The 23,240-nt window shown below is 43.8% G+C and overlaps 3 protein-coding genes, 1 long non-coding RNA gene and 1 other non-coding gene across 6 annotated transcripts; 1 reads left to right on the top strand and 4 right to left on the bottom strand.

Moving 5' to 3' along the window:
- Positions 1-738: 738 nt before the first annotated feature.
- LOC121972506 (zinc finger protein ZAT9-like) lies at positions 739-1,383 on the bottom strand. The gene has a single exon (XM_042524166.1). The coding sequence runs from the start codon at positions 1,381-1,383 to the stop codon at positions 739-741; it is 645 nt and encodes a 214-aa protein (XP_042380100.1).
- Positions 1,384-1,989: 606 nt separating this feature from the next.
- LOC121970211 (40S ribosomal protein S14-like) lies at positions 1,990-4,604 on the bottom strand. The gene is made up of 4 exons (XM_042520761.1): positions 4,538-4,604; positions 2,702-2,787; positions 2,480-2,609; positions 1,990-2,238 (listed from the first exon to the last, which is right to left on the bottom strand). The coding sequence occupies exons 2-4, from the start codon at positions 2,780-2,782 to the stop codon at positions 2,048-2,050; spliced, it is 402 nt and encodes a 133-aa protein (XP_042376695.1). The 5' UTR covers positions 2,783-2,787; positions 4,538-4,604; the 3' UTR covers positions 1,990-2,047.
- A 223-nt stretch (positions 4,605-4,827) lies between these two features.
- Positions 4,828-4,907, bottom strand: TRNAL-UAG. The gene has a single exon. It is a non-coding gene; the product is annotated as a tRNA-Leu (tRNA).
- A 1,248-nt stretch (positions 4,908-6,155) lies between these two features.
- LOC121970210 lies at positions 6,156-20,547 on the top strand. Its single transcript, XR_006108873.1, has 2 exons — positions 6,156-6,288; positions 19,977-20,547. It is a non-coding gene; the product is annotated as an uncharacterized LOC121970210 (long non-coding RNA).
- Positions 19,592-22,897, bottom strand: LOC121970209 (uncharacterized membrane protein YuiD-like). Of its 2 annotated transcripts, none has more exons than XR_006108872.1 (5): positions 22,516-22,897; positions 21,135-21,291; positions 20,333-20,932; positions 20,168-20,260; positions 19,592-20,010 (listed from the first exon to the last, which is right to left on the bottom strand). XR_006108872.1 is itself a non-coding variant. In XM_042520759.1 (5 exons), exons 1-5 carry the CDS (start codon positions 22,647-22,649, stop codon positions 19,906-19,908), a joined length of 540 nt encoding a protein of 179 aa, XP_042376693.1. In that variant the 5' UTR covers positions 22,650-22,891; the 3' UTR covers positions 19,592-19,905. The 2 variants fall into 2 exon arrangements, 1 of the variants encoding a protein (XP_042376693.1); XM_042520759.1 differs by having other exon boundaries at positions 20,882-20,932; positions 22,516-22,891.
- Positions 22,898-23,240: the final 343 nt, after the last annotated feature.

Genomic DNA, 23,240 nt, shown 5'->3' with positions numbered 1-23,240 from the left:
AAAAACGGTAGGGTACTATAAAAAAAACCTTAGAATTTAATTTAGTATTTGATAGATAATCAAATTAACTAATGAAAATAAATTCAATTAAAATATCTTTTATTAATAATAATAACATTAATGGCACTAATAGATGAAAAAATAAATAATAAATAAGCATATATTTTTAATAATTTTAATATATATATATATATATATATCTTTTATTAATAATAATAATATTAATGACACTAATAGATGAAAAAATAAATAATAAATAAACATATATTTTTAATAAATAAGATTTTAATTAAAAATTAAGGATGAATATTTATTTATTTTTTTTGTCAATAAGTCTAAAATTTAATATGCGAGTGTTTTATTTCCCAAAAGGCCAAAAAAAACGAAATTAAATGAAATTGCAATGAGATAATTGCAGATAGAAATATCAATCAGTCAATGTTTCTTGAAATTGTGGACAACCAGTCAATCTCCAACGCATTTTTGACAATTGCAGTGAAATTGTCAAAAAAAAAAATAATAATAATAATTTTGTAGTTTAATCACTTTTATAACATTTTAAATGATTAAGTACAGAAATATTGACAGAATTTACAAAAACTAGTTAATCACACTCACTATCCACAAACTAAAGCAGTAATTAATCAAACTCATTGCCCTAAAATGAAATTAAAGCAGCGAGGAGAGGAGCAAATTGATCGGCGGCCAACTCCCACCGCCGCCTCCTCTTCCATAACCCTAATCCATTCCTATCGCCGGCTGGTTGAGGTCGATGCTCAGTCCCTTCTTTGGCGAGCACTCCGTCAGTGAGGCCGATGACATCGCCATTGCTCTTCTCGCCTTGACATGTCTCCTCTGCTTTTCTGTCCGGTCATTGGCCGCCCGACGCTTCCGGTGAATGCTTTTGTGGCCGCCGAGGGCCTGGTACGAAGAGAATGCTTTTCCGCATTCCGAGCACTCGTAGCTACGCAGATCGGCCGTCGAAGGCGTCGCAGGGGAAAGCCTCTCATTCTTCTGCTGCCGTTGTTGTTTCAGCGCTGTGGACGGAAGCAGAGGCTGCTTTTTCTCCGGCGGAGGCAGAAGCGGCATTAGCCCAGGGAATGAGATCAGATGCGGCGATTCTTGCTCCTGCGCCTCCGCCGGCGGAGGCGTCGGCGATCGGGGAGGAAGAAACAGCAGCTGCTTTGGGGCTTGCAGCGGCGGAACCCCGCGGCGAAGGTCGAGCAGGGCACCCGACAGCATGAGGAGCCCGAGGATGCAGTCCTCCTCATCTTGACTGACGAAAACCGAGGGCGGAGGCGAAGGGCGACGGCCCTTCGTTCGCCGGCGCTTTATCCCCCAGGAGGCAGCTGGCAGCGTGCATCGGAGGAGTCTACCGGCCATGGCGAAACAGAAACGGAATTTGCGAAGCAAGCTCTTCTTGAACCCTCGCCGTTTCGGACGGAGGAAAAGCGAGAATGTAGAGCGAGTGCGGGTGACGGCGCTATTTATAGAAGCGATCGGAAATGGGCCATTTCAGTCCTAATTCCCTAACGGTAATAAATTTCCTCCTTATAAATTGTAGTTTTAAACTCTTCTTAAATTAACTCTTAAAGGAGTCTTATAATATCTATAGATAATCATACTACATAAATAATTTAGTTTTACATTCACAAATAATTTATAAATAAATCTATTATAATTTTATAAAAAAAATAAATTATAAATTTATTTTATAATTTTTTATTTAAATATATGAAAAGTATAGTAATTTATACACTTTAGGATTTTAAACTATTTATAATATATTAAGGATTAAAAAAATACTATAAATTTCATTAATATGAACATTGATAGTTCAACTCGCTTACCCACTTATTCGCAAAGCATAAAGAGTGTGGAGGCCCTTCACACCGACTTCGCAATTGCAAAGGACACTCAATAGATTCATGGTTTGCAAAATGCATAATAAATTCTAAGGATAAACTATCACAGCAGTAACAATTATACTGAACCAAAGTAATTTGATGTAACGCCCATCATCGTATCACAACCAGGCCATAGCACCTTACAGATAATCGAATCGAACGAGTGAAAAGTCACTCGACTGTTCAAAATTTACAAGTAACACAGTTGGGTTGAAACATTTCGATACTGAGAAAAAGAAATTGAAGAGAACTTGAAGAATTAGAGCCTCCTTCCTCTCCTTCCACCCTTTCTTTCTGCGAGTGCTGTCTGTGGGTATGGGAGTTACATCCTCTGTAGTACCAGGAAGAACAGAATTAAAAGAGGCTATATTTCGTGCCACAAAAACAAATAACTTTTTTAAGTTTTTAAAATCCCAAGCATGATGTAAAGTGAATAAATAGATTTTACTGAATTGATTTTGAAGATGCCGACATGAAGTGAATCAAGGAGTGATTTTGACCAAACAAGAACACTAGCAATTATGCACAAGACAAGGGGGAAAAGTTTGAATAATAATAGGAAAAGAACTTGCCTATACGCCCAATTTTCATGCCAGCTCGAGCAAGTGCCCGAAGAGCAGATTGAGCACCAGGACCAGGTGTTTTTGTTTTATTCCCGCCAGTGGCTCTTAGCTTAATATGCAAAGCAGTAATACCAAGTTCCTACAAAGAAATGCAGGAGAAGAAAGTTATGAGAATCAGTTTAAAACAAAGCATGGATATCGAGGGAAAAAAAAACAAGTTGAAGGACATACTTTGCATCGCTGGGCAACATCTTGGGCAGCAAGCATAGCTGCGTATGGAGATGATTCATCCCTGTCAGCCTTGACTTTCATTCCACCTAAAACAGCAAAAACTTTTCAAGTCCAAACTCATTTATCAAATAAGATAATAGAACAGGCAAGAGTAAGAAGTAAGCTTGTGTGAATGAGAACAAAAGTAAGGAAAGAGACCAAATAAAGGACACATTTTACATCTCATGTAGATAAAATGAAGCTTCCAAGATTGCATGAGATGATGATTTATTCATTCAAGCATGCACCACAATTATTCAATACTCAGAAAAATGTTGCATTAATAGTCCTTCAAATTAATTGCTTCTACTCTGTTCTGGAAAAAAAAGAGAGGAATCTATCTCAACCTTGTTATTTCATGATTCAGTAATTCTTCTAGGAGATAGTGGTTATCAAAAGTATACTAAAAACTTACCTAAGGGAGTAGGCTTAGCTTTTAAGTACTCCTCAAACTTCATAGAAAACTCAAAAAAGATGTGCATAAATATTCTTGGAAAGGATTTCATAAAATGAATCACTTGAGAAAATGAACATCAAATTCCAAGCACCATCAGATTGATAATTTTGAAGATAAATCAACAAAAAAATTTCAGATAAGTTTAGGTTTTAGTTTAAATAGCATAAAAAAGGAATGAATATGAATGTGCTCCTCATCCATAAACTAAGCACCTTCACAAGAAAGTTGGCAAAAGGTATCCACTGAACAAAAAATAGATGAACAACATAAAAGATGCAGCACATCTATAATGCACATATTTATGGATAATCCAATGCCACATCAGAAGGGCCTAATATTCAATGAAACAAGGAGAGATCTCAAAGAAAAACTCTCTGAAACCAAAGAATTCATATTGCATGGCTATGACTCGAAACGCTTCCACAAGGTACAACCGTACAAGGAAGGCGATCTTAAGGGCCGTGCTTCAGAAACTGGAGAACAAGAGCAATAATCATTGACCAAATTGTTGAGCTCAACCATGCACAAACAGAGATAACAAAATAATACATGAAGAGGCAACTTGTTCCAACCAAAATCATGACTAATAGCATTAAGCACAACTACTAAAAAGCCCATTTTATGACCATCAAACATGTTCATGCAGCTTAAGAAAAATAAAATGAATCACTTAAGAAAAATAAACATCAAATTCAAAGCACCATCAGATTGATAATTTTGAAGATAAATAAACAAACTTTTTCAGGTCACTTTAGGTTTTAGTTTAGATAGCATAAAAAAGAATGAATATGAATGTGTCCCTCATCCATAAACTAGGCACACTTCACAAGAGAGTTGGCAAGACGTATCCACTGAGCAAAAAACAGATGAACAACATCAAAGTGCAGCACATCTATAATGCACATATTTATGGATAATCAAATGCCACATCAGAAGGGCCTAAGACTCAATGAAACATGGAAAGATCTCAAAGAAAAACTCTCTGGAACCAAAAAATTCATATTGCATGGCTATGACTCAAAACGCTTCCACAAGGTACAACTGTACAAGGAAGGCGATCTTAAGGGACGTGCTTCAGAAAATGGAGAACAAGAGCATAATCATTGACCAAATTGTTGAGCTCAACCATGCACAAATGGAGTAATAACAATATAATACATAAACAGGCAACTTGTTCCAACCAAAATCAAGTCTAATAGCATTAAGAACAACCACTAAAGAACCTATTTTATTACCATCAAACAAGTTCATGCTGCTTAGATAGCTTGCTAGTGTCAACTGAAGCTAAGAATTCTCAATCATATGCAAAGTGAGAAAAAAAATATAGATTAACTTAATACCTGTAATACGAACAAGTGTTTCCCTCCCTTTGGCTGATGGATGAATAAAACCTAATCGATTCGCCCTATTTATAGTTCTTCTGCAAGATTGGCTCGTAGATGAGTTCATATATATTAGTCTGCCCCTGATTCAATGAAAGGAGATATTTAATGGTCCCCATCTATTTAGTGGGACCATTAAATCCCTCCAATAGCGGACTATTGAATCAGAGGATCCTGCTCTTCTTTATATAGATGGGCTTTTCTTGGGCTGAGTCCAAGCAAAGGTTTAAAATGAATAAAAATTTAATTGACAGCTGTGGGATTTGAACCCACGCCCTTTCGGACCAGAGCCTAAATCTGGCGCCTTAGACCACTCGGCCAAACTGTCTTTGATGGTAAAAGAAAGACAATTATTTATATTATAATAATATTTTAAAATTGTTTATAAATTGAGATTAATTCTATTCAAATTTGTTTATTTATTTATTGAACTCAAACGACTTCCAGAATGGTTCGCTCAACTTCTGTAACTTTTCATCCACCCAAAGAAAATATCTTATAATCCTACCATTTGAATAGTAGGCATTTGAGAGTTTGTTAAATCTTTCGTAGTAAAAAAAACAAAATGATTATGTTCACAATCGGTTCTTAAATTATGTAAAAAAAGTAAATCATGAAATCAATTTATAATTGACCATTGTGTCTAAAAGTGTATATATATATTATGATTGATGTACTTTAGATATTCATACTGTGCAAATTTGGATGAACAACTATTGTATTATATTGTTAGAAATGTGTTAATTTATAAAATAGATGAATTATCATTTTATGAATCAACCTCGCGGACTTAATAGGTGATGCTGAAGCTACTGACAAAAAGATCGCAATCAAGAGCATGCATGAAACGACGTAAGAAGGGTACTACTATTGTGATCCTCGAACTCAAGTAAGAAAACCTTGTATGGTTGATCCGATTGTGAAAGAATTGTTCATGGAAATTGTACTTAGAGTAATGAAAAAAATCTTAGATAAATTTTAAAGATAAACATATAAATTAATAATTCATCATTTTTATTTTTATAAGTCCATCGTTTTATATGTCCATCCTTAAACTTTTTTCTAAAATTTTATTCTTTACGTATCATTTTTCTTGTACGTATGATCTCAACCTCCTCACCGTAGGAAACTTTGTTGTAGGCAATTAATATCTATTGCATGGGCAGGATGACACCTTGTGGCAAAAGGTGATCTCCACACTCCAAATGCCACTCTACTTCTATCTCAAGGTATTTAGAAGAGAAGTAAATTAGTAAATTACGATTACTGAGGAGCGTCCCAAGAATTCAATTCCTACTCTCTTATAATAATCTATCATTGACTATGTCAACGAGGGAAGACGCCTTGAAATAGTTTTCACTTTTCTATGAGACACAGCGCTGCATCGGTGAGGAGGGAAGAGACAAAAAGTGACGAAGTCGCAAAGACTTAAGCAGACTATTAGCGAGAGTAAACCAAATGAGCCGATGTCTCTGGCGGCCTACTAACCACTACATGGGCCGTCTTTGGTCCTAAGTGTACACCGACTCATGACGGAAGCAGTTCGTGCCCGACCCATCAGTGTAATCAAAACATAGCCTGCTACGTACAGAATCTCTCTCTAACCTCCACTCAACTCCCCTCTCTTCTCTCCCTGGACAGGAGATCACCGACGGCGATTGCCTCCTCTTCACAATTTTCTCCTAGCACCTATTCATTCGGATTCTAAGGTTCTCTTCTTCTCACCCTTCCTTGTCGATGAATCTTTTTTCCTTTGTGCTGCTTATTCCGATCCATGTCTCCCTTACAGAGCTAAATAGAAGCCAATTTCTCCTTGATTTCCTGACCTAGGAAAGTTGAATTTCTTGTGATGCTTCCTATTCCTCTCTGGATGTGACATAGCAATCTACTAGAAATGATCGAACTATTTCTATCTGTGTGCAGTGGCTAATCAATAGGAAAGATGAAAATGTTGAGACAGATGCGAGAGTTAAGATAAGATAGAGGAGAGGATGAATTAGTAGGAAAGAAGATTAGGCTACAAGTGTTAGATTTGATGGTTATGTTGATTTAAACAGAAGCAGAAATTGCTAAATCTTTAACACTATGAAGCATTAGAGAAAAAAAATAAATAGATTCGATGATTAATTTGGGACAATTATAGTGGTTGCGCTAAGATTAAATTAAAGGCAATGATTTAGAAATTATCACTATGATCAGAAGTTGTACTTGACAAATTTGTGTTAGTTCCAATCATTAGGTTTCACCTGCCAAACTTTTGAGACGAACGTGCTAGCTGAATCTTATGATGTTAATGTCTTGGTCAATGATCCTGTCCGAAAATTGATGAGATGGATGTTGTGGATGCGGTGTTTCCGTTGACCTCCTGTAGACCTCGCTCCCGCCTGCAACACAAGCAGCGTCAGTGCCGAGCGAGGGAAGGGGTCTTGGCGATGACCCTCCGATGCTCAAGTCAGTCTCCGATTAAGAAGAAGAAGTAAGAAACGGAGCAACGAGAACTATAGCGCAACAGTAAATATCTTATATAGCGCATACATCTGCCGATGCTTGGACCCCCTTTTATATAGAGCTCCGGAAGGGCGCGTGTACGCTTCCCGAGGTGAGTACGCATCTCGAAACTTTCATTGAAAAGATGTGTCTAAAGTATCTCTGACACAGTACCTTAACGGGCGAGCATATCTCTAAAGTGACAGTGGAAGCTTCCGCTGTACGATCCTCTGTCTAACATGCCGCCTGTCAACGACACAAGCTCCGAAAAGGATGTCGAAAGATATCCTGCTATGTCTGTTGCTTGGCCGAGCGGAATAGCCGCTCGACTGGAACTCCATTGTCCATGCGTCCGACTGAAGTCTAGTTGAAGGAGGTTGTAGTCCGACTGACAGGACAATTGTGTGAGCAGATTTCCTCCCGATCGACCTTCGACACTGTGTAGTCTCCGAACGAGATAAGACTGATCCTCACCGATCGGCCTGTTGAAACTTGTCTCTCGGTCATAAGCATACTCCCTCGATCCGATTGGCAAGACGAAGGTTTGTACTTGTAAAAATTTTCCTTGGGCTGTCTCGGGCGAGCGCGAGCGAGGCTGACGTCACCCAGATTTCTTGGAAATCATGCAAATTCCCGTTCATTAAGGCTGAGCACGCTCCCATACGGTCACACCTCCATTAATTGCCGACCTGTAGCGGGGCACCATGTGTCACACCCAATGTCACCGCACGCCTGACGTGATAGGCGTGATGTGACGTTTAGCAGTTTGAATTCAAAGGTGAGATCTTGGCCTGGGTTTCAACGACCTAGATCGGACGGCTCTGGTCGACTGAGCCCGATCCTTATAAGCCCGCTGCGTTGCTTCCTTCGCACACTTCTTCGCGTTTGAGTTTTTTGACAGCCATCTCTCCCCGTTTCCTTCATTCTTTGGCGATCCTCTATTCTGGTGCTCCTTCGCTCCCCGGCGACCTTCTCCCTAGTAAGCTTTCTCCCTATCGTATTTCGTCCTAAAGCTTTTCGTCCTTGTATTTCGGTGATACTCCAATAGCTTTTCTTCCTTTTCGATCGCATTTCTTTCCCTCAACCTCCTTTTCGTCTTCTGTTTTCGCGATGGCAAGTTCGCAGCCACTTGCTTCTGTCTCTGGATTCTGGTACACATCCATGGAGTCTAGGTTTGATGGGGGCGACGCTGAGAGCTTGAGAGACGTTTTTGAAATTCCTCCCGATCATTAGATCATTCTGCCTTCTCCTTTCGATCGGCCTAATTCTCCGTCAACCGACTGTCTTTGTTTCTTTCGAGACCAGTTTATCGTTGGTCTGTGATTCCCTATACATCCCTTCATTTCCGCAGTTTGTAAATATTTTCGCATTTCCCTTCCTCAACTCGTGCAGAACTCCTTTCGGCTGTTGTGCGAAGTCATCATCCTATTCCGTTTGCACGACATTCCTCTTATCCCCCGGGTCTTCCACTATTTTTACTATCCCAAATTGTCCGATCCGAGGACTTTTCTCTTCCAGTCTCGAGTCGGCTTAGTTTTCTTCAACAAGATGTCAACCTCCAATAAGCACTGGAAAGAGTATTTTTTCTTCATGCGCCTTCCTGAGTGGCCAGACTTCCCGACCAGCTGGCAGCTCGAAATGGCGCCTCAGCCCCCCCTGAAGAACTACAAGAGCCAATCGGACTACTTGAACGCCGCCTCTATGCTAGTCGGTTAGAAATACGACATCCATAAGCTACTGCTGAAGGGTGTCCTGTATATCTTCAGCCTGAGTTCGATCTGCACCCGGCTACCAACCAGCATAGGTATGAAGTTTCTTTAATTCTTCCTTTGATGCTAACTGATTTCTCATTCTCTTTTGCAGCTGAAGTCATGATGCGAGCACGTATGGCCGGCAAGGCAAAGCTCGAGGATGTCGCGATCAATGCGGTGGTCGTTGAAGAACTGGCGAGCCGCGACTTGCAGCCGGTTGGCTCCCATGAAGATTTGCTCGGCGAGAGCGAGGGGACGCTCGCTGTGGTGGGCAAAGGGACGACCATCTAGACTCCTACTGTTTTGGGGGGGGGGGGGGGTTAAGGGTTCGCAACAACCCCCTGAGAGGCTGAAGTCAGCCGAAGCTGAGGGAGCGTCTGGCTCGGCTTCCTCAAGAGAGCCGTTGATCCACCGAAATAGGCGTGCGCGGAGTGTCCAGCATCCAATCGGCGTCTGCGTCTCGCCCATCTGAGTGTCCAGCATCCAATCGGCGTCCGCGTCTCGCCCATCTGGTCGGGCGACCTTAGCGCAATCAACCCCGAGTGGGCAGCGACATATCATGACGATCCTCCATCTGCCGATCGAAGAGTATCGCGAGTCGAGCGCTGAGTCTCGAGCCCCTGAGCACTAAATTCACATCCAAGGGACGCTCGCGAAGATTTAGGAGGACGCTTGTGACTGCGCGGTTATGATGCCCCCAGGGGAGCTCGCGGATAGCACACTCAGATGTCCACTGGGATAAGTTTCACCTAATATTTGCATAATTCACTCCTGATCGGCGCTTATGTTTGCTTGTTGTCCGCAGTATTGGGTGGAGAGTCTGACTATTTGCCAGAGGCTCACCTTTTTGGAGGAGGAAGTAAAGCAGCTGAAGGCGTCGAGTGACCAATCCTTCGCCGCTCAGGAGAAAACAGACGCCGAGGTGACCAAGCTGGGAGCCGCTCTGGAGAAGAGCGACAAATTGCTTGAGACTGAATGCGCCAAAAGCGCCGGCCAGGCTAGGATGCTGGAACGGCTTAACAAACAAGTCACCACTTTTGTCAATAAGATCGAGTCGGCGAATGCACGGAAGAACCGAGCCATCGCCGACCTTGACGAGAAGAATAAAGAGACCCGGGGCCTCACCCAAAAGCTTAAGGAGGCCGAAGACTTCTTGATTCGAGTGGAATAGCCGCTCGCCCGAAGAAACGACCCTTCGCAACCAAATTGCCTCCAAGGATGTTGCACTGGCCGTTGTCAAGGATGAGCTGGAGGGCTCCCGAGCGGCCTTGAGGATTTACCAGGATGCCGAGGTGAGTAGGTTTGATGCCATAAAGCAAGCCTACATTCGTTCGGACGCATACTGCGACAAAGGCGCCGACTGGGCACTCCGGCTATCGATCTAGCGATCGATGGGACGATCAGCTAGCTCCAAGAAGGAGGTCATTTATCAGTTGTCCCTAACCAACAACGTCATCAATTGGGACAAGCTCACGACCGCTCTGCCTGACGATGCCTTGGACTATCTTGAGTGAGGTCGAGCATTCCTGAGTGAGGCTGAACGTTCCTGTAAAATGCAAAATTTTTGAAGTTTAAATGCATACTCATCCATTCGAATGAGGTTCACCTCCTTGCATGTTTTTTGACTCCTTTCGATTATTTGCAAAAGCTTGTGGCCACGTTTATAATTATTCCATTAGCCGATCGACCCCTCTGGTATTCAGAGTCCATGCTTACGCGGTCTTCCACTCGACCTGTGAGTATTTTAAAGAATAATGCCGAACGATCGCCATATTCTGAAAACATGAGCTTTCGAGTAGCCCAGGTTCATGATCGGCTATTTATCGACGCTTGCCCGCTCCCTGAGCTTTTGAAGATTGCTCAATCCCGATTGGGGAGGGGGGATAAGGAATCCGATAAGTTGGTCCGAGACCAATGAAGACCGCTTGACCTTGAACGGGGTAGATAAGAGAGTTTCTGACGCTGAGTTCGTGACTTAAATACAATTCAAACCCGACCGATCGACACGGGGGTCTCTGACTCAAGGGTTAGTCGTCGCTCGACTGTTGATGAAGATCCGGGTTTTAGGTCGCCGCTTGACCGTTGATGAAGAATATGCGAAGACTCGAGTTTAAGATCGCCTCTCGACCGTTGGTGGAGATAAGAGTTTAACGTCGCCGCTCGACAATTTGATGTAGACCTGCGTTTAACGTCGCCACTCGACGATTTGATATAGACCTAACCATTGTAAACACGCGTTTAAGGTCGCCACTCGACCATTGATGGAGACGAGGGTTTAAGGTCGCCACTCGACCGCTAGTGGAGATAAGAGTTTAACGTCGTCACTCGACGATTTGAGGTAGACCCACATTTAACGTCACCGCTCAACAATTTGAGGTAGACCCGCGTTTAACGTCGCCACTTGACGATTTGAGGTAGACCCATGTTTAACGTCGCCGCTCGACGATTTATGGTAAACCCGTGTTTAACGTCTCGACGGCTAGTGTAGACAAGAGTTTAACAGCGTCGCTCGACGATTTGATGAAGACTCACGTTTAACGTCGCGCGCTCGACGGTTTGACGTGACCTTGGGTTTAAGGTCGCTGCTCGACCATTGAGGAAGATGCACTTTACGGGGCCTTTGTTTTTTTATTCGAATTTTGCCCTACGCTCGAGAGATGCAAGAAATACGGTACATAGTATTCACTTGCACACCTCTCATCCATCCTTGTAGGGTTGAAGATGGTTCGCGCTCCATGGCCTCTTAAGCTGCCTTCCCTCTTCGTCCTCTAGATAGTAGGCACCTGAACGAAGCGTCTGCACGACCTTGAACTGTCTTGCCACGGTGCCTCGATCTTGGCGACGTTGCCGACCGGTTTCACTTTCTTCCAGACGAGGTCGCCGACTTGGAAGGACCTCGGGAGCACTCACCGGTTGTAGTTTTTCTTTATTCGTTGCCGGTACGCCGTTAGCCGAACTGTTACTTTGGCCCGCGTTTTGTCCACCAAGTCAAGCTCCATCAACTTCCGTTCGGCGTTCCCTTCGTCGTAGAGCTGCACCCGATCGGATTCTACTCTGACCTCCATGGGAGCAGCTGCTTCGTTGCCATACACCAACTGGAAAGGGGTTACCCTGGTCGCCTTATTCGGAGTTGTGCGGAGAGCTCACAGTACACTGGGGAGCTCGTCGACCCAGCTGCCTCCCATGTGGTCGAGTCGAGCGTGTAAGACTCTAAGGATCTCCCGATTGATAACTTCGGCTTGCCCATTGCCTCTGAGCGTAGGCTACCGAGGTGAAGGCTTGTTAGATGTCATAGTCCTCACACCATTCTCTGAGTCTCTGACCGGTGAACTGCCTTCCGTTGTTTGATACGAGTCGGTGTGGGATGCCGAACCGATAAATGATGTTCTGCCACACGAACTTGTTGACCATCTACAAGGTGATTCTTGCTAGTGGCTCGACTTCTACCCACTTTGAGAAGTAGTCCACCGCCACGAGTAGAAACTTCCACTGACCAGTTGCCATGGGGAAAGGCCCGACTATGTCCATGCCCCATTGATTGAACGGGCATGATACTATAGACACTTTCATTTCCTCGGTCGGTCGGTGCGACATGTTGTGATACTTCTGACAGGATAAGCAAGTGACCACCATCCGAGCGGCGTCTTCTTGGAGGGTCATCCAAAAATATCCGGCTAGGAGTATCTTTCTGGCTAATGCACGACCGCCCGGATGACCTCCGCAGGAGCCTTGGTGCACCTCCTTTAGGATGTACTCGATGTCTTCTGCTCCGATGCACTTGAAGAGGGGCATAGGGAAGGCTCTCTTGTAAAGCTGATCCCCGATCAAGGTGAACCACCTGACCCTCTTCTTCAATAAACGGGCTTCCTCCGGATCAGAAGGTGTAGCTACCGAACGTAGAAACTCTGTGAGTGTTGTCCTCCAGTTGTTCGGGAAGATTATTCCTTCCATTCGGTCGATATGCGCCACAAGCGAGACTTGTTCGATCGGCTGACCAATGACGATTGGCGTCAGGGAACTAGCCAATTTCGCTAACTCATCCGCCGCCTGATTCTCTGATTGGGGGATCTTCTGTATAATGACCTCATGAAAGTTGGTCTTCAGCTTCTCGAAAGCCTCTGCATAGAGTCTTAGCCATGCGTTACTTATCTCGAATGCCCCGGATAGTTGCTGGCCGACGAGCTGGGAATTTGAGTGGATGAGGACTTTAACTACTCCCACGTGCCGAGCTGTCTGCAGGCCGGCTATTAGCGCCTCATACTCTGCTTCGTTATTAGTGGCTCGATAGTCCAGCTGAACGGACAGCTGCATCCGGTCCTCCCACGGTGAGATAAGTAATATGCCGATTCTACTACCTTGCCGAGTAGATGAGCCGTCCATGTATATCCTCCATGTTGCTGTCGACTCGTCACTCTGGACTTCTATGATGAAATCTACCAAGGCTTGAGCCTTGATCACCGTTCGGGGTTGATATTGAATGTCCAACTCACTAAGCTCTGTCGTCCACTTAATCAGCCATCTGGACGCCTCCGGATTGAGGACTCTTCCCAAAGCGCTGTTAGTCATCACAATTATTGAGTGCACCTGGAAGTACGGGCGAAGTCTCCGAGCGGCTAGGATCAAGGTGTATGCTAGTTTTTCAAGACCAGTGTAGCGAGATTCAACATCCTTCAATATATGGCTCAGAAAATATACAGGTTACTGATCTTGGCCATTCTGCCTAACCAAAGCCGATCCAACGGCATGTTCGTTGGATGACAAATAAATCCACAGTGGCTCACCCATAACCAGCTTGGCTAATACAGGCAGTGAGTTCAGATACTCCTTCAGCTCCTCAAGCGTTCGATCGCACTCAGTGTCCCATTGGAATTTTGTGGTTCGACGCAGTATCTTGAAGAATGGCAGGCTCTGATCAGACGACTTGGATATGAACCTGGATAACGCCGTGATCCGACCGGTCAGCCTCTGAGCTTCCTTCAAGTTCCGAGGCGGAGGCCTGTCTTGCAAAGCTTGGACCTTGCTCGGATTGACTTCGATGCCCCGCTCAATGACTATATAGCCCAAGAAGCGGCCACTCTTCGTGCTGAACAAACACTTGCTTGAGTTTAGCTTTATTTCATATGTCCTTAGCGTCCGACAAGTCTCGTTGATATCTGCTCATAGGTCAGCAGCTCAGAGGGATTTAATCAGTATGTCATCGACGTATATCTACATGTTACGGTCGATCTGCTGTCGGAACACCTTATTCATCAGCCTCTGGTACGTGACTCCGACGTTCTTCAGTCCGAACGGCATGACATTATAGCAGTATGTTCCTTCGGCCGTGATGAAGCTGACATTCTCCTGGTCCTCGTGGGCGAGCAACACTTGGTGGTATCCTTGATACGCGTCAAGCATGTATATCAACTCGCAACCTATCGTCGAGTCCACCATTTGATCTATCCTGGGTAGCGGATAGAAGTCCTTCGGGCACGCCTTGCTTAAGTCACGAAAGTCGATGCAGACCCGCCATTTGTTACCCGGCTTGGAGACTAGCACAACATTGGCTAGCCAGCTCGGGAATTGGACTTCCCTGATGTAGCCGGTCTCCAGTAACTTCTCTATCTCCGCTCGGATGATCACGTTCTGCTCCACGTTGAAATCCCTTTTTCTTTGCTTCATCGACCGAGCATCTGGTCGGACATGAAACTCATACTGAGCCACACTTGGGGAGATGCTGGGAAGCTCATGGGTCGACAAGACGATTATGTCATGATTTTGTTTGAGGCAGGTGACCAGCTCTGCCTTGTTTTCTTTCTCTAGGTCGGCGGCGATGAAGTTTGTTGCGTCTGCTCGGCTGGGGTGGATTTGGACCTTTTCCTTTTCTTCATAGACTAGTGCGGGAGGCTTTTCAGTAATAGCGTTTACCTCAAGCCGTGGAGTTTTCTGAGTGGCTTTTGCCTCGGTCTTAACCATCTCCACATAGCAGCGCCGAGCGGCCAGTTGGTCACCTTTGACCTCGCTCACCTGATCGTCCACGGGGAGTTTTATCTTCTGGCAATAACTTGACACCATCGCCCGGAACTCGTTGAGGGTCGGTCGGCCCAAGATGACATTATAGGCTGATGGTGTGTCCACCACTATAAAGTTGGTGGTTCAGGTCCTCCTCAACGGCTCTTCTCCCAGCGAGATGGCCAACCTTGCTTGGCCGATCGATAAAGCCTCATTGCTTGTGAATCTATAGAGCGTAGTCACCATGGGCAGCAGCTCTCTTCGATCGATTTACAGCTGATCGAATGCCTTTTTGAAGATGATGTTCACCGAACTTCCCGTGTCGACGAAGGCCCGGTGAATGGTGTAGTTGACGATCACCGCTCGGATGATCAAAGCATCATCATGAGGGATCTCTACTCCCTCAAGTCTTTAGGGTCGAAGTTGATCTGAGGGTTTTCGGCCTTCTCCTTGCTGCACCCTACAGCGTGGATCTCCAACCGCCGAGCGTGTGACTTCCGGACTCGGTTGGAGTCGTTGCCGGTCGGCCCTCCGACGATCATGCCTATCTCTCCTCGGGAAGCATTGTTTCTGTTTTCTTCTTCCTGAGCGGATGACTTATTTCGCACGGCTGAGATCCAGGAGAGATCAACGTTATCCCTCCACTGCTGTTGATGGTGCCGCTCGACCGACCTTCTTTCATCCTCTCTTCGTCTGGTGGATCGGTGTCGATCTTGCCGATCAGGAGATGGGGAGCGGTGACGATATCCTCTGGGGGGTCAGTCGGCTAACGATCGGTGTCAGTTCTCAACAGTCTCGCGTGTTGTGCATCGCCGACTGGTGGAATGAACAAAACATAGGCGTTCATACCTTGCCTTTCGACGCCTTAGACCGATCGGACGCCACATGTTGTACAACATGCACCCCGGTTTCCTGGTGCAGCCGTGCTCCTTCAGCTCTCGACCCTTTGGGTGGCTGATGGCCGAATGCTCGGTCGGCGCCGAATGCTCGGTCGACGCCGAATGCTCGTCGGCGCCGAATGCTCGGTCAGCGCCTCCTTTCTTCTGGTCGCTTGGGCTTCTTCCACATTGATATACTTGTTGACCTTCTTAAGCATGTGGTTGAAGTCCCGGGGCGGCTTCCTGATGAGCGACCGGAAAAAATCTCCCTCGGTGAGCCCCTGGGTGAAGGCGTTCATCATGGTCTCGGATGAGCCTGAGGGGATACCCATGACCACTTGATTGAAGCGTTGAATGTACGCTCGAAGCGCTTCCTTGGGCCCTTGCTTCAGGGCGAAGAGGCTGACGCTCGTCTTCTGGTAGCGTCGGCTGCTAGCAAAGTTGTGCTGGAAAGTGGCTCAGAAGCCTTTGAAGCTCCGTATGGAGCCGTCCGACAGTCTTCTAAACCATCGCTGTGCCGATCCGGAGAGAGTCGTGAGGAAGACACAACACTTTACTCCGTCCGTGTATTGGTGCAGCGTGTCCTCGTTGTCAAACCGATCCAGATGATCATCTGGGTCGGTCGACCCGTTGTACGTCCCGATCGCCAACGGGGTGTAGTGTCGGAGTAGAGGGTCTTGTAAGATCTCCTCTGAGAACTACCGGTTGATCCGTTCGGGAGATGTGTTGCCTCGGGGCGCTTTGCCTTTTCGTACATTCCGAACGGGAGCATCGCTCGAAGATGATCCCCGCTCCTGATGCTCTTGGGCTATCTCCGAGGGGGTCTGGAACAAAGCTCGGTGGAAGGGGATCGGCACGGGTGGCGCTTCGCCCTATGTGTTGGTCGCCTTTCTGTTTTGCCCCCATACGGAGAGTTGCTCCGCTCAGTCTCCTTGGCCCACTCGCCTATCGGCTGCTGATGTTGCAGGCTGTGCTAGCCGATCGGCTAGCACTTGTTGTTGTTGTTGCTCGATTATTTTTGCTGCTCGGGCTTGAACAAGTATCTCCAGCTCCTCTTGAGTGAGCGTCACGGTGGTTAGTCGTCCAGCGTCCTCCATTTTCTCGGCTTGGATTCAGGTGACGTTTCCATAGACGACGCCAAATATGATCCTGTCTGAAAGTCGATGAGATGGATGCTGGGATGTGGCACTCCCGCTGACCTCCTGTGGACCTCGCTCCCGCCTGCAACACAAGCAGCGTCAGTGTCGAGCCAGGGAAGGGGTCCCGGCGATGGCCCTCCGATGCTCAAGTCAGTCTCCGGCGAAGAAGAAGAAGCAAGAAACGGAGCAACGAGAACTGTAGCGCAACAGTAAATATCGCATGTAACACGTATCTCCGTCGATGCTTGGATCCCCCTTTATATAGAGCTCCGGAAGGGCGCGCGCACGCTTCTCGAGGCAAGTACGTATCTTGAAGCTTTCCCTAAAAAGACGTGTTAGTAAAGTGTCCCTGATACGGTACCTTAACGGGCCGAGCATATTTCTGAAGTGACAGTGGAAACTTCCGCCGTACGATCCTCTATCTGACCATGCCGCCTGTCAGCGACACAAGCTCTCAAAAGGATATTGAAAGATATCCTGCTATGTTTGTTTCTTGGCCGAGTGGAATAGCCGGTCGACCGGAACTCCACTATCCACGCGCTGTCTGCTGTCGGGCCGAGCGAGATACCCGCTTGGCCAGAAGTCCACTGCCCGTGTACAGTCTGCTGTCGAGCCGAGCGAGATAGCCGCTCGGCCAGAAATTCTCTGTCCTCGCGTTCTATCGCTGGACCGAGCGGGATAGTCGCTCGGCCGGAAGCTTACTGTCTGCGTGCTCGGCTGATGTTGAGTCTGCTGCTCGGCCGAGCGGGGTAGCCGCTCAGCTCGGCTTCTGCACATCGTTCTCCCTTGAGCGTCGAGTGTTTGAATGCTCCCCATGTCGAGGGTGACGGTGGATCGGATCCTTTCTCTCGGTTGGGGAATGCTTTGCTCGACCGGCTGATGCCTTATATGCGTTGACCGTCTTGATTTTGACCTCTTTTGACCTCCACTGTGGCAGCGGGGTGGGACCCCTCATCATCACCGCATCAGTCAAGTTTCTTCATATACAAATCACTCATTTCTGAATCAATCGATGCATAAAATCTTTTTTGCAGTTAGTTGCTTCATGTATTCACAAAAAGTCCAGATTGTGTTTTTTTCTATAATAGAAGACCAGATCCTTCTATCTCCAGCCTCAGTGCCATGAGGCCTTCTTCCTCTAATATGTGTGTATGAGTTGCACAAATCACTCAACCAACATCGATCCCTCCACTCCTAGTCAATTGACCCCTCTTGATCTAGTTATAGTGCGACAACCTTAAAATATGGAGCCTTCATCAGTGAAAATGCATCGAACTTTGTTTATTAATGCTTGTGTAGATGATCCTACACCGTAGAACGTTAACACAATCCTCCTCCTCCCTTCTCTTATTCATCCTCCCTTCCCTTATCCTATAAGGGAGGCCTTGGTGAGCCTCCTGTAGGAAGCAGGAGACTTGGTTGCTTAATCAACCCCTTGTTCTAGCAATGATGAGTGGAATTGCGACAAACACTAACACCAACCAAATCTCACCAATGCATGTTTCTTCTTCTCCCTTGAATTCATGGATCCGTGCGTGTTTGCGACTGTAGGATTACTCTTCAACCCTTTCAGTCATGCTTTGTGCAGCTTTGACATTGATGTGTTGGTAATAATAGAATTTGACTTGTGGTTTTCTTGTTTTGGATTGTGGTGTGCTGGCTGAGTAATAAGGGTGATGTTTCCTTAAATTGGATTATCTATTGAACTAGTAATTTCATGTGTTAATTTAAGTTGTGCATTGACTGAGAAATTGGTGGTGGTTGTACATATGGGTTGTGAAAGTTTTTGAAGTCCAATTTCTTTGACATTTTGTATCAAATTGGGAACCAATTTGTAGAAGAGGTGAATGGATGGTGCTAGGCTCTTGCTACTTGTATCTCCTTGTGAGATCTTTCAAGTGTGATAAAATCCTCAAGAAATATGTTTTTTTCTCTAAATTCTTATTACTTGTATCTGATAGACTTTATTCAATTAAGTGGGCATTCTAGATGCCCTCAATTTCCTTTGCATTGATATATGACAATTGTTTTCCATTTTTCTTGCTCAATCTCCTCATGTTATGTTGTGCTCTTTTTGCATATATTTTAATTATTTTCTCTATTGTTTGTGCTAGACGCACAATAAAATCCTTTTCTTTGACCTCATTATCAGGCCCGGCTCTGTATGGGCTCATACATTGAGTTTACTCATTGATGAAGATATAGCTCTTCTTGCACTAGGATTTTCAGTCCTTTTGCTCACTGCAAGACAACTTTCCATCCAACTTCTCTCACATTATCTTCTTAATATTTCATTCTTCATCAGTGGATTATATGTTTTAGCACCAATCTGTTACACTCTTACTAAATCGATCAGTTCAGATTCAATAGTGGCATTGACCGTATCACTTCTCATAATTTTATTCTGGTTCCACGATAAGACCTACTGGTGCTCTAAGAATCCAAATTTGGCTAGTAATATCTCCTTGAATGCATCAATAGTGGCATCGGTTCTTGTGGCTTCTCGTCTTCCATCCAGACTTCATGTCTTTACCATAATGCTTTTTTCTTTGCAAGTCTTTCTTTTTGCACCACTTATCACATTTTGCATTAAGAAGTACTCCAATAAGGTACATCTGTTTTTTTTTTCCTTTGCATTGTTTTTAAAGATTATGTCAAACTTCCAGTGATTATATTTGTCTTCATTAATTTCAAACATGTTTATATCTTTCTGCAAGCATACGCCTTATCATTTTGATAAGAGCTTTCCAGTTTTTGCATAGTCCAATGCCATGTTGCACAGTATGAAATGGAAATGTTTTCAATCAATCAAAGTATCGGCAAACATTTTCAATCATACAGACATTTCTTCTTGTTGGTTTACATCTCTAAAACTTGATATTGCAAAGCACAAATTTCGACAAACACTGATATATATTACAGAAAGAATGGTACAGTGAAATCTAATGATAGTAGTAGCATTCACAGCGACACACATATAGACTAAGTGTGTGTATTAAATTTCACCCTTTGTATGAACAACTTGACTATCCAATACTAATATTTCTTTAGATTTAAGCACTGCTCGATGTCAATTTATATCAACTTGTGTCTACTAATTCTGTTTGCCATGCGCTTCGAGCCAATGTGCCTACTAATTGATCTACTACAGCTACGGCACAGCCCAGTACCGCACCGACTGCAACCTGATGAGCATACAAAGGAGAAATATTATGAAAAGAAGCTAAGTGAACATATTTTCCATGAAGAAGCATAGAATCCATATGTGAAATATTCTTGGGTAACAAGGTGGAGTCTATGTGTAGAATAAGATGAACTAGGTGTTTGTATGTCCGATCAAACCTGAAGAGGAGTATGGCCAAGAAGTTCGTGCAGTGGTCTGTAGTCATAGAGTGGATGCTCTTCTGGAAGTTCATATAGAAGCTGATTTAACACCTGAAATGGGCAAGAAAGAATAATTCTATTGATCACATGAGATGAACCTAGCCAACCAAGATGCATGCTTACAATATCAAGTCCTGTAACTGTTTATCAAGGTATCATGTAATACCTTGGCCCTTAGTATGTTGTAATGAAATCTGCATATTTACTTGGCCTTCGAAAAGAATGTTAGATATCGAGAATTCGATAAGAATGACACTTTTTTGTATTAGCACAATATCTCACTGTAAAAAAGTAACTGCAGAGAATCACAACATGGGCATTCTTTCTTTTTCTATGTATTTCCAGTATTTTAAAAAGGCAAATTTGCACATGACAGAAACCTTCTTACTCTCCCAAGAAACATTAATGGTGTTTAAACAAGTTGTTCAGAGAACATTCAGGGTGTGATTCGCTTAGGTTTTCTCTAGGATCGTTAGCTCACATTAGATTTAGTTCCAGAGTCAATACGCCTAATCCTCAGTTATGTTTTCTTCTATTTTTAAGTTTTTCATACCTGGAATGAATTAAAACTGGGCTGCTCTAACTTCACTGTTGAGTGTTGATAGCAACAAATTGTTGAATGTTCAAAAGAAAACAACAATTTAAGTCACGATGCTACTAGTTCCTACATACCTCTGCCTGCTTTCCTGCATGCAATCGGACGCCAGAAGCATCACATATCACCTGAAAAATAAGAAACATCGGTTAACCTACTAGAAGCCGAACACTGCTAAACAATAATCCCTAGCTGGCTAGTTGATTCTCAGTTAGTATTTAGGGGAATGGAAACTTTAGATATGTTTAAGAAGATAATGTCTGAATATTTTGCCATCGAAACAGCAACTTAAATGCACAATTCGGGGTAAAAGATTTTCAAGAAACTAACCACAGCTGCTAATATTGTGGATGTAGCAAAAGAAGAACTGCCCCAGCCATCATGAAGTCCAGTGGCTACTGCTAGCGCAACCACTGTCGCTGAATGGGATGAAGGCATACCACCAGAACCAATAAGCCGCTTAGGATCCCAGCGCCTTTCATCATACCTGTGAATTGACTAATAATTCAAACTATTGAAACAAATGCTTCATTATCTCAACATGAAACCCAAGAGAAAGCCATCTGACCAATTAAACATACATACAAGGCATGGGTAAGTAAACAATTTCTATAGTAACAAACAAATAGCGTAATAGCATCTAATTGTTCACTCTTTTTTCTTCTTGAAAAGCATAAATTGTTATACCATATTTTCTTTAAACTGTTGTACCATAAACTGTCATACAAGGTTGTATTACGAGCGTCGTGTAGAGTCTATGTGATATAGTCTAATAGTCGACATAAAGATTTTCCAATGGAATTGTGCATAGTCCAAAAGAACTCATTTGAGTTGTAACATAAATTGCTTTGATGCTAAATAAAATACCATGTGCAAGGAAAAATATAGATATAGATAATACAATATCCTTCCTCAAGACATATTAAAGTTTGCTAAGAAATTTGTAATCTTGGATGGAGTGATTGGGAAACTGTTTCTGCCATTTACTTGGGTGGAAAATCTTAAGAATGAATGGTAAATAGCCTTTCTTGTGTAGCTTTATTTCCTCCAATTTTGGGTGGAAATGAAAGAAAGGAAAAGGCTCTAAGTCTTTATGATTAAACTATCCATCTCTTTTTGGAAGAAGAAAACTACACCAAACTAATTTCATATTGAAATTCCTATTCCTCTATTCTTCCTCTCAAGTAAACAAATAAAGGAACATTCATAAATAATTTTCGATCCTTCTAATCAAAAACCTCTTCTATCCTAACTTTGTAATTTCCATCCTACTTTTTTCATCCTCAAGTAAACAAGGAAAAACAAGGACCCTAACGCAAGTCTTTGCGTTACCATTCAGGTATTTACTAAGAACAGATTTCATCTATTTGAGATGAAGATCTAGCACAAATTTCATTTCTCTAGATTCTCAAGAACCACTGTGTTCTCGATTCAGCATTTCTACATAGACAGTAGACAAAGAAACGACAATATTCATCACGAAAATCAAAAAATAAAAATCTCTTCTTTTTTTTTTTCCTCAGCATCACAAGCTCACAGTAATTGTTCCCCAAAATCCCAATCAAAATGAAGGTCGGATCAAGATCCAAGGTTTCTCGAATGAAACACGCACGATTTCCAATTGAAGTAACGCGGAGCCCCCAAAGGAAAAATAAGGTATAGAACATGATGCATCCCGATCGCAGAGGAATAAGCGGAGAAGGAATCTTACCAGGTAGTGAAGATCTTGGCTGATTGAGCGATGACAAAGGCGAGGACGGCGGAGACCAGCGGATAGCCGTGGAAGAGGAAGAAGGGAGCGCTCGATTGCCACCCCGGCGAAGCAGATTCATCCATCTTTCTCATTGCCACCTCGGAGATCGACGAGGCCACACTAGCCTCAGTAACTGATCAAGACAGGAAATCGAGAGAGGGGAAGACTGATGGGTAGAGGAAGAAGACGAGGGAGAGATCGAAGCGGGTCGAACACGGCGTGTTGGGGATTCCATCGGAGCTGGAATATGCCGCCGATTGAATTTGTTGCTTTCAAGTTTCAATCATCTCATTAGTCATTTCCCTTCACGTACCCACCTTTCGTCCGCCATAAGTGGACATCAAGATGCAGGTATTCGTTGGGTAGTTTTGCAAAAGTACAGGAAGATTTTTTTCAGGTCGTTATTTTTGTTTAAAGCGACAAATTTGAATTTTAAATTTTAAATTTTAAATTTGGATTATTTTCATTTGTCGTTGGGATAAATGTAGAAAAAGTTGATTACGGAATCGTGTACCTTACCGTCCGAGAGGAGCCCAGATATCTGGATCGTTTTTGCCGTTAGAGAATACTCTCTTTCTATGTATTGATAAAGATGTATAATCTTCACTTATAAAATAAGTAGGGATCATACATTCCTATTAATACATTAAAAAAGAGTATCCTCTAAATCGTAAATAATAGTC

This window comes from Zingiber officinale, chromosome 4A, assembly GCF_018446385.1.
Source record: "Zingiber officinale cultivar Zhangliang chromosome 4A, Zo_v1.1, whole genome shotgun sequence".
Taxonomy (NCBI): domain Eukaryota; kingdom Viridiplantae; phylum Streptophyta; class Magnoliopsida; order Zingiberales; family Zingiberaceae; genus Zingiber; species Zingiber officinale.
Note: the sequence above shows the minus strand (reverse complement) of the source record. Positions and strands in the feature narration are given on the sequence as shown.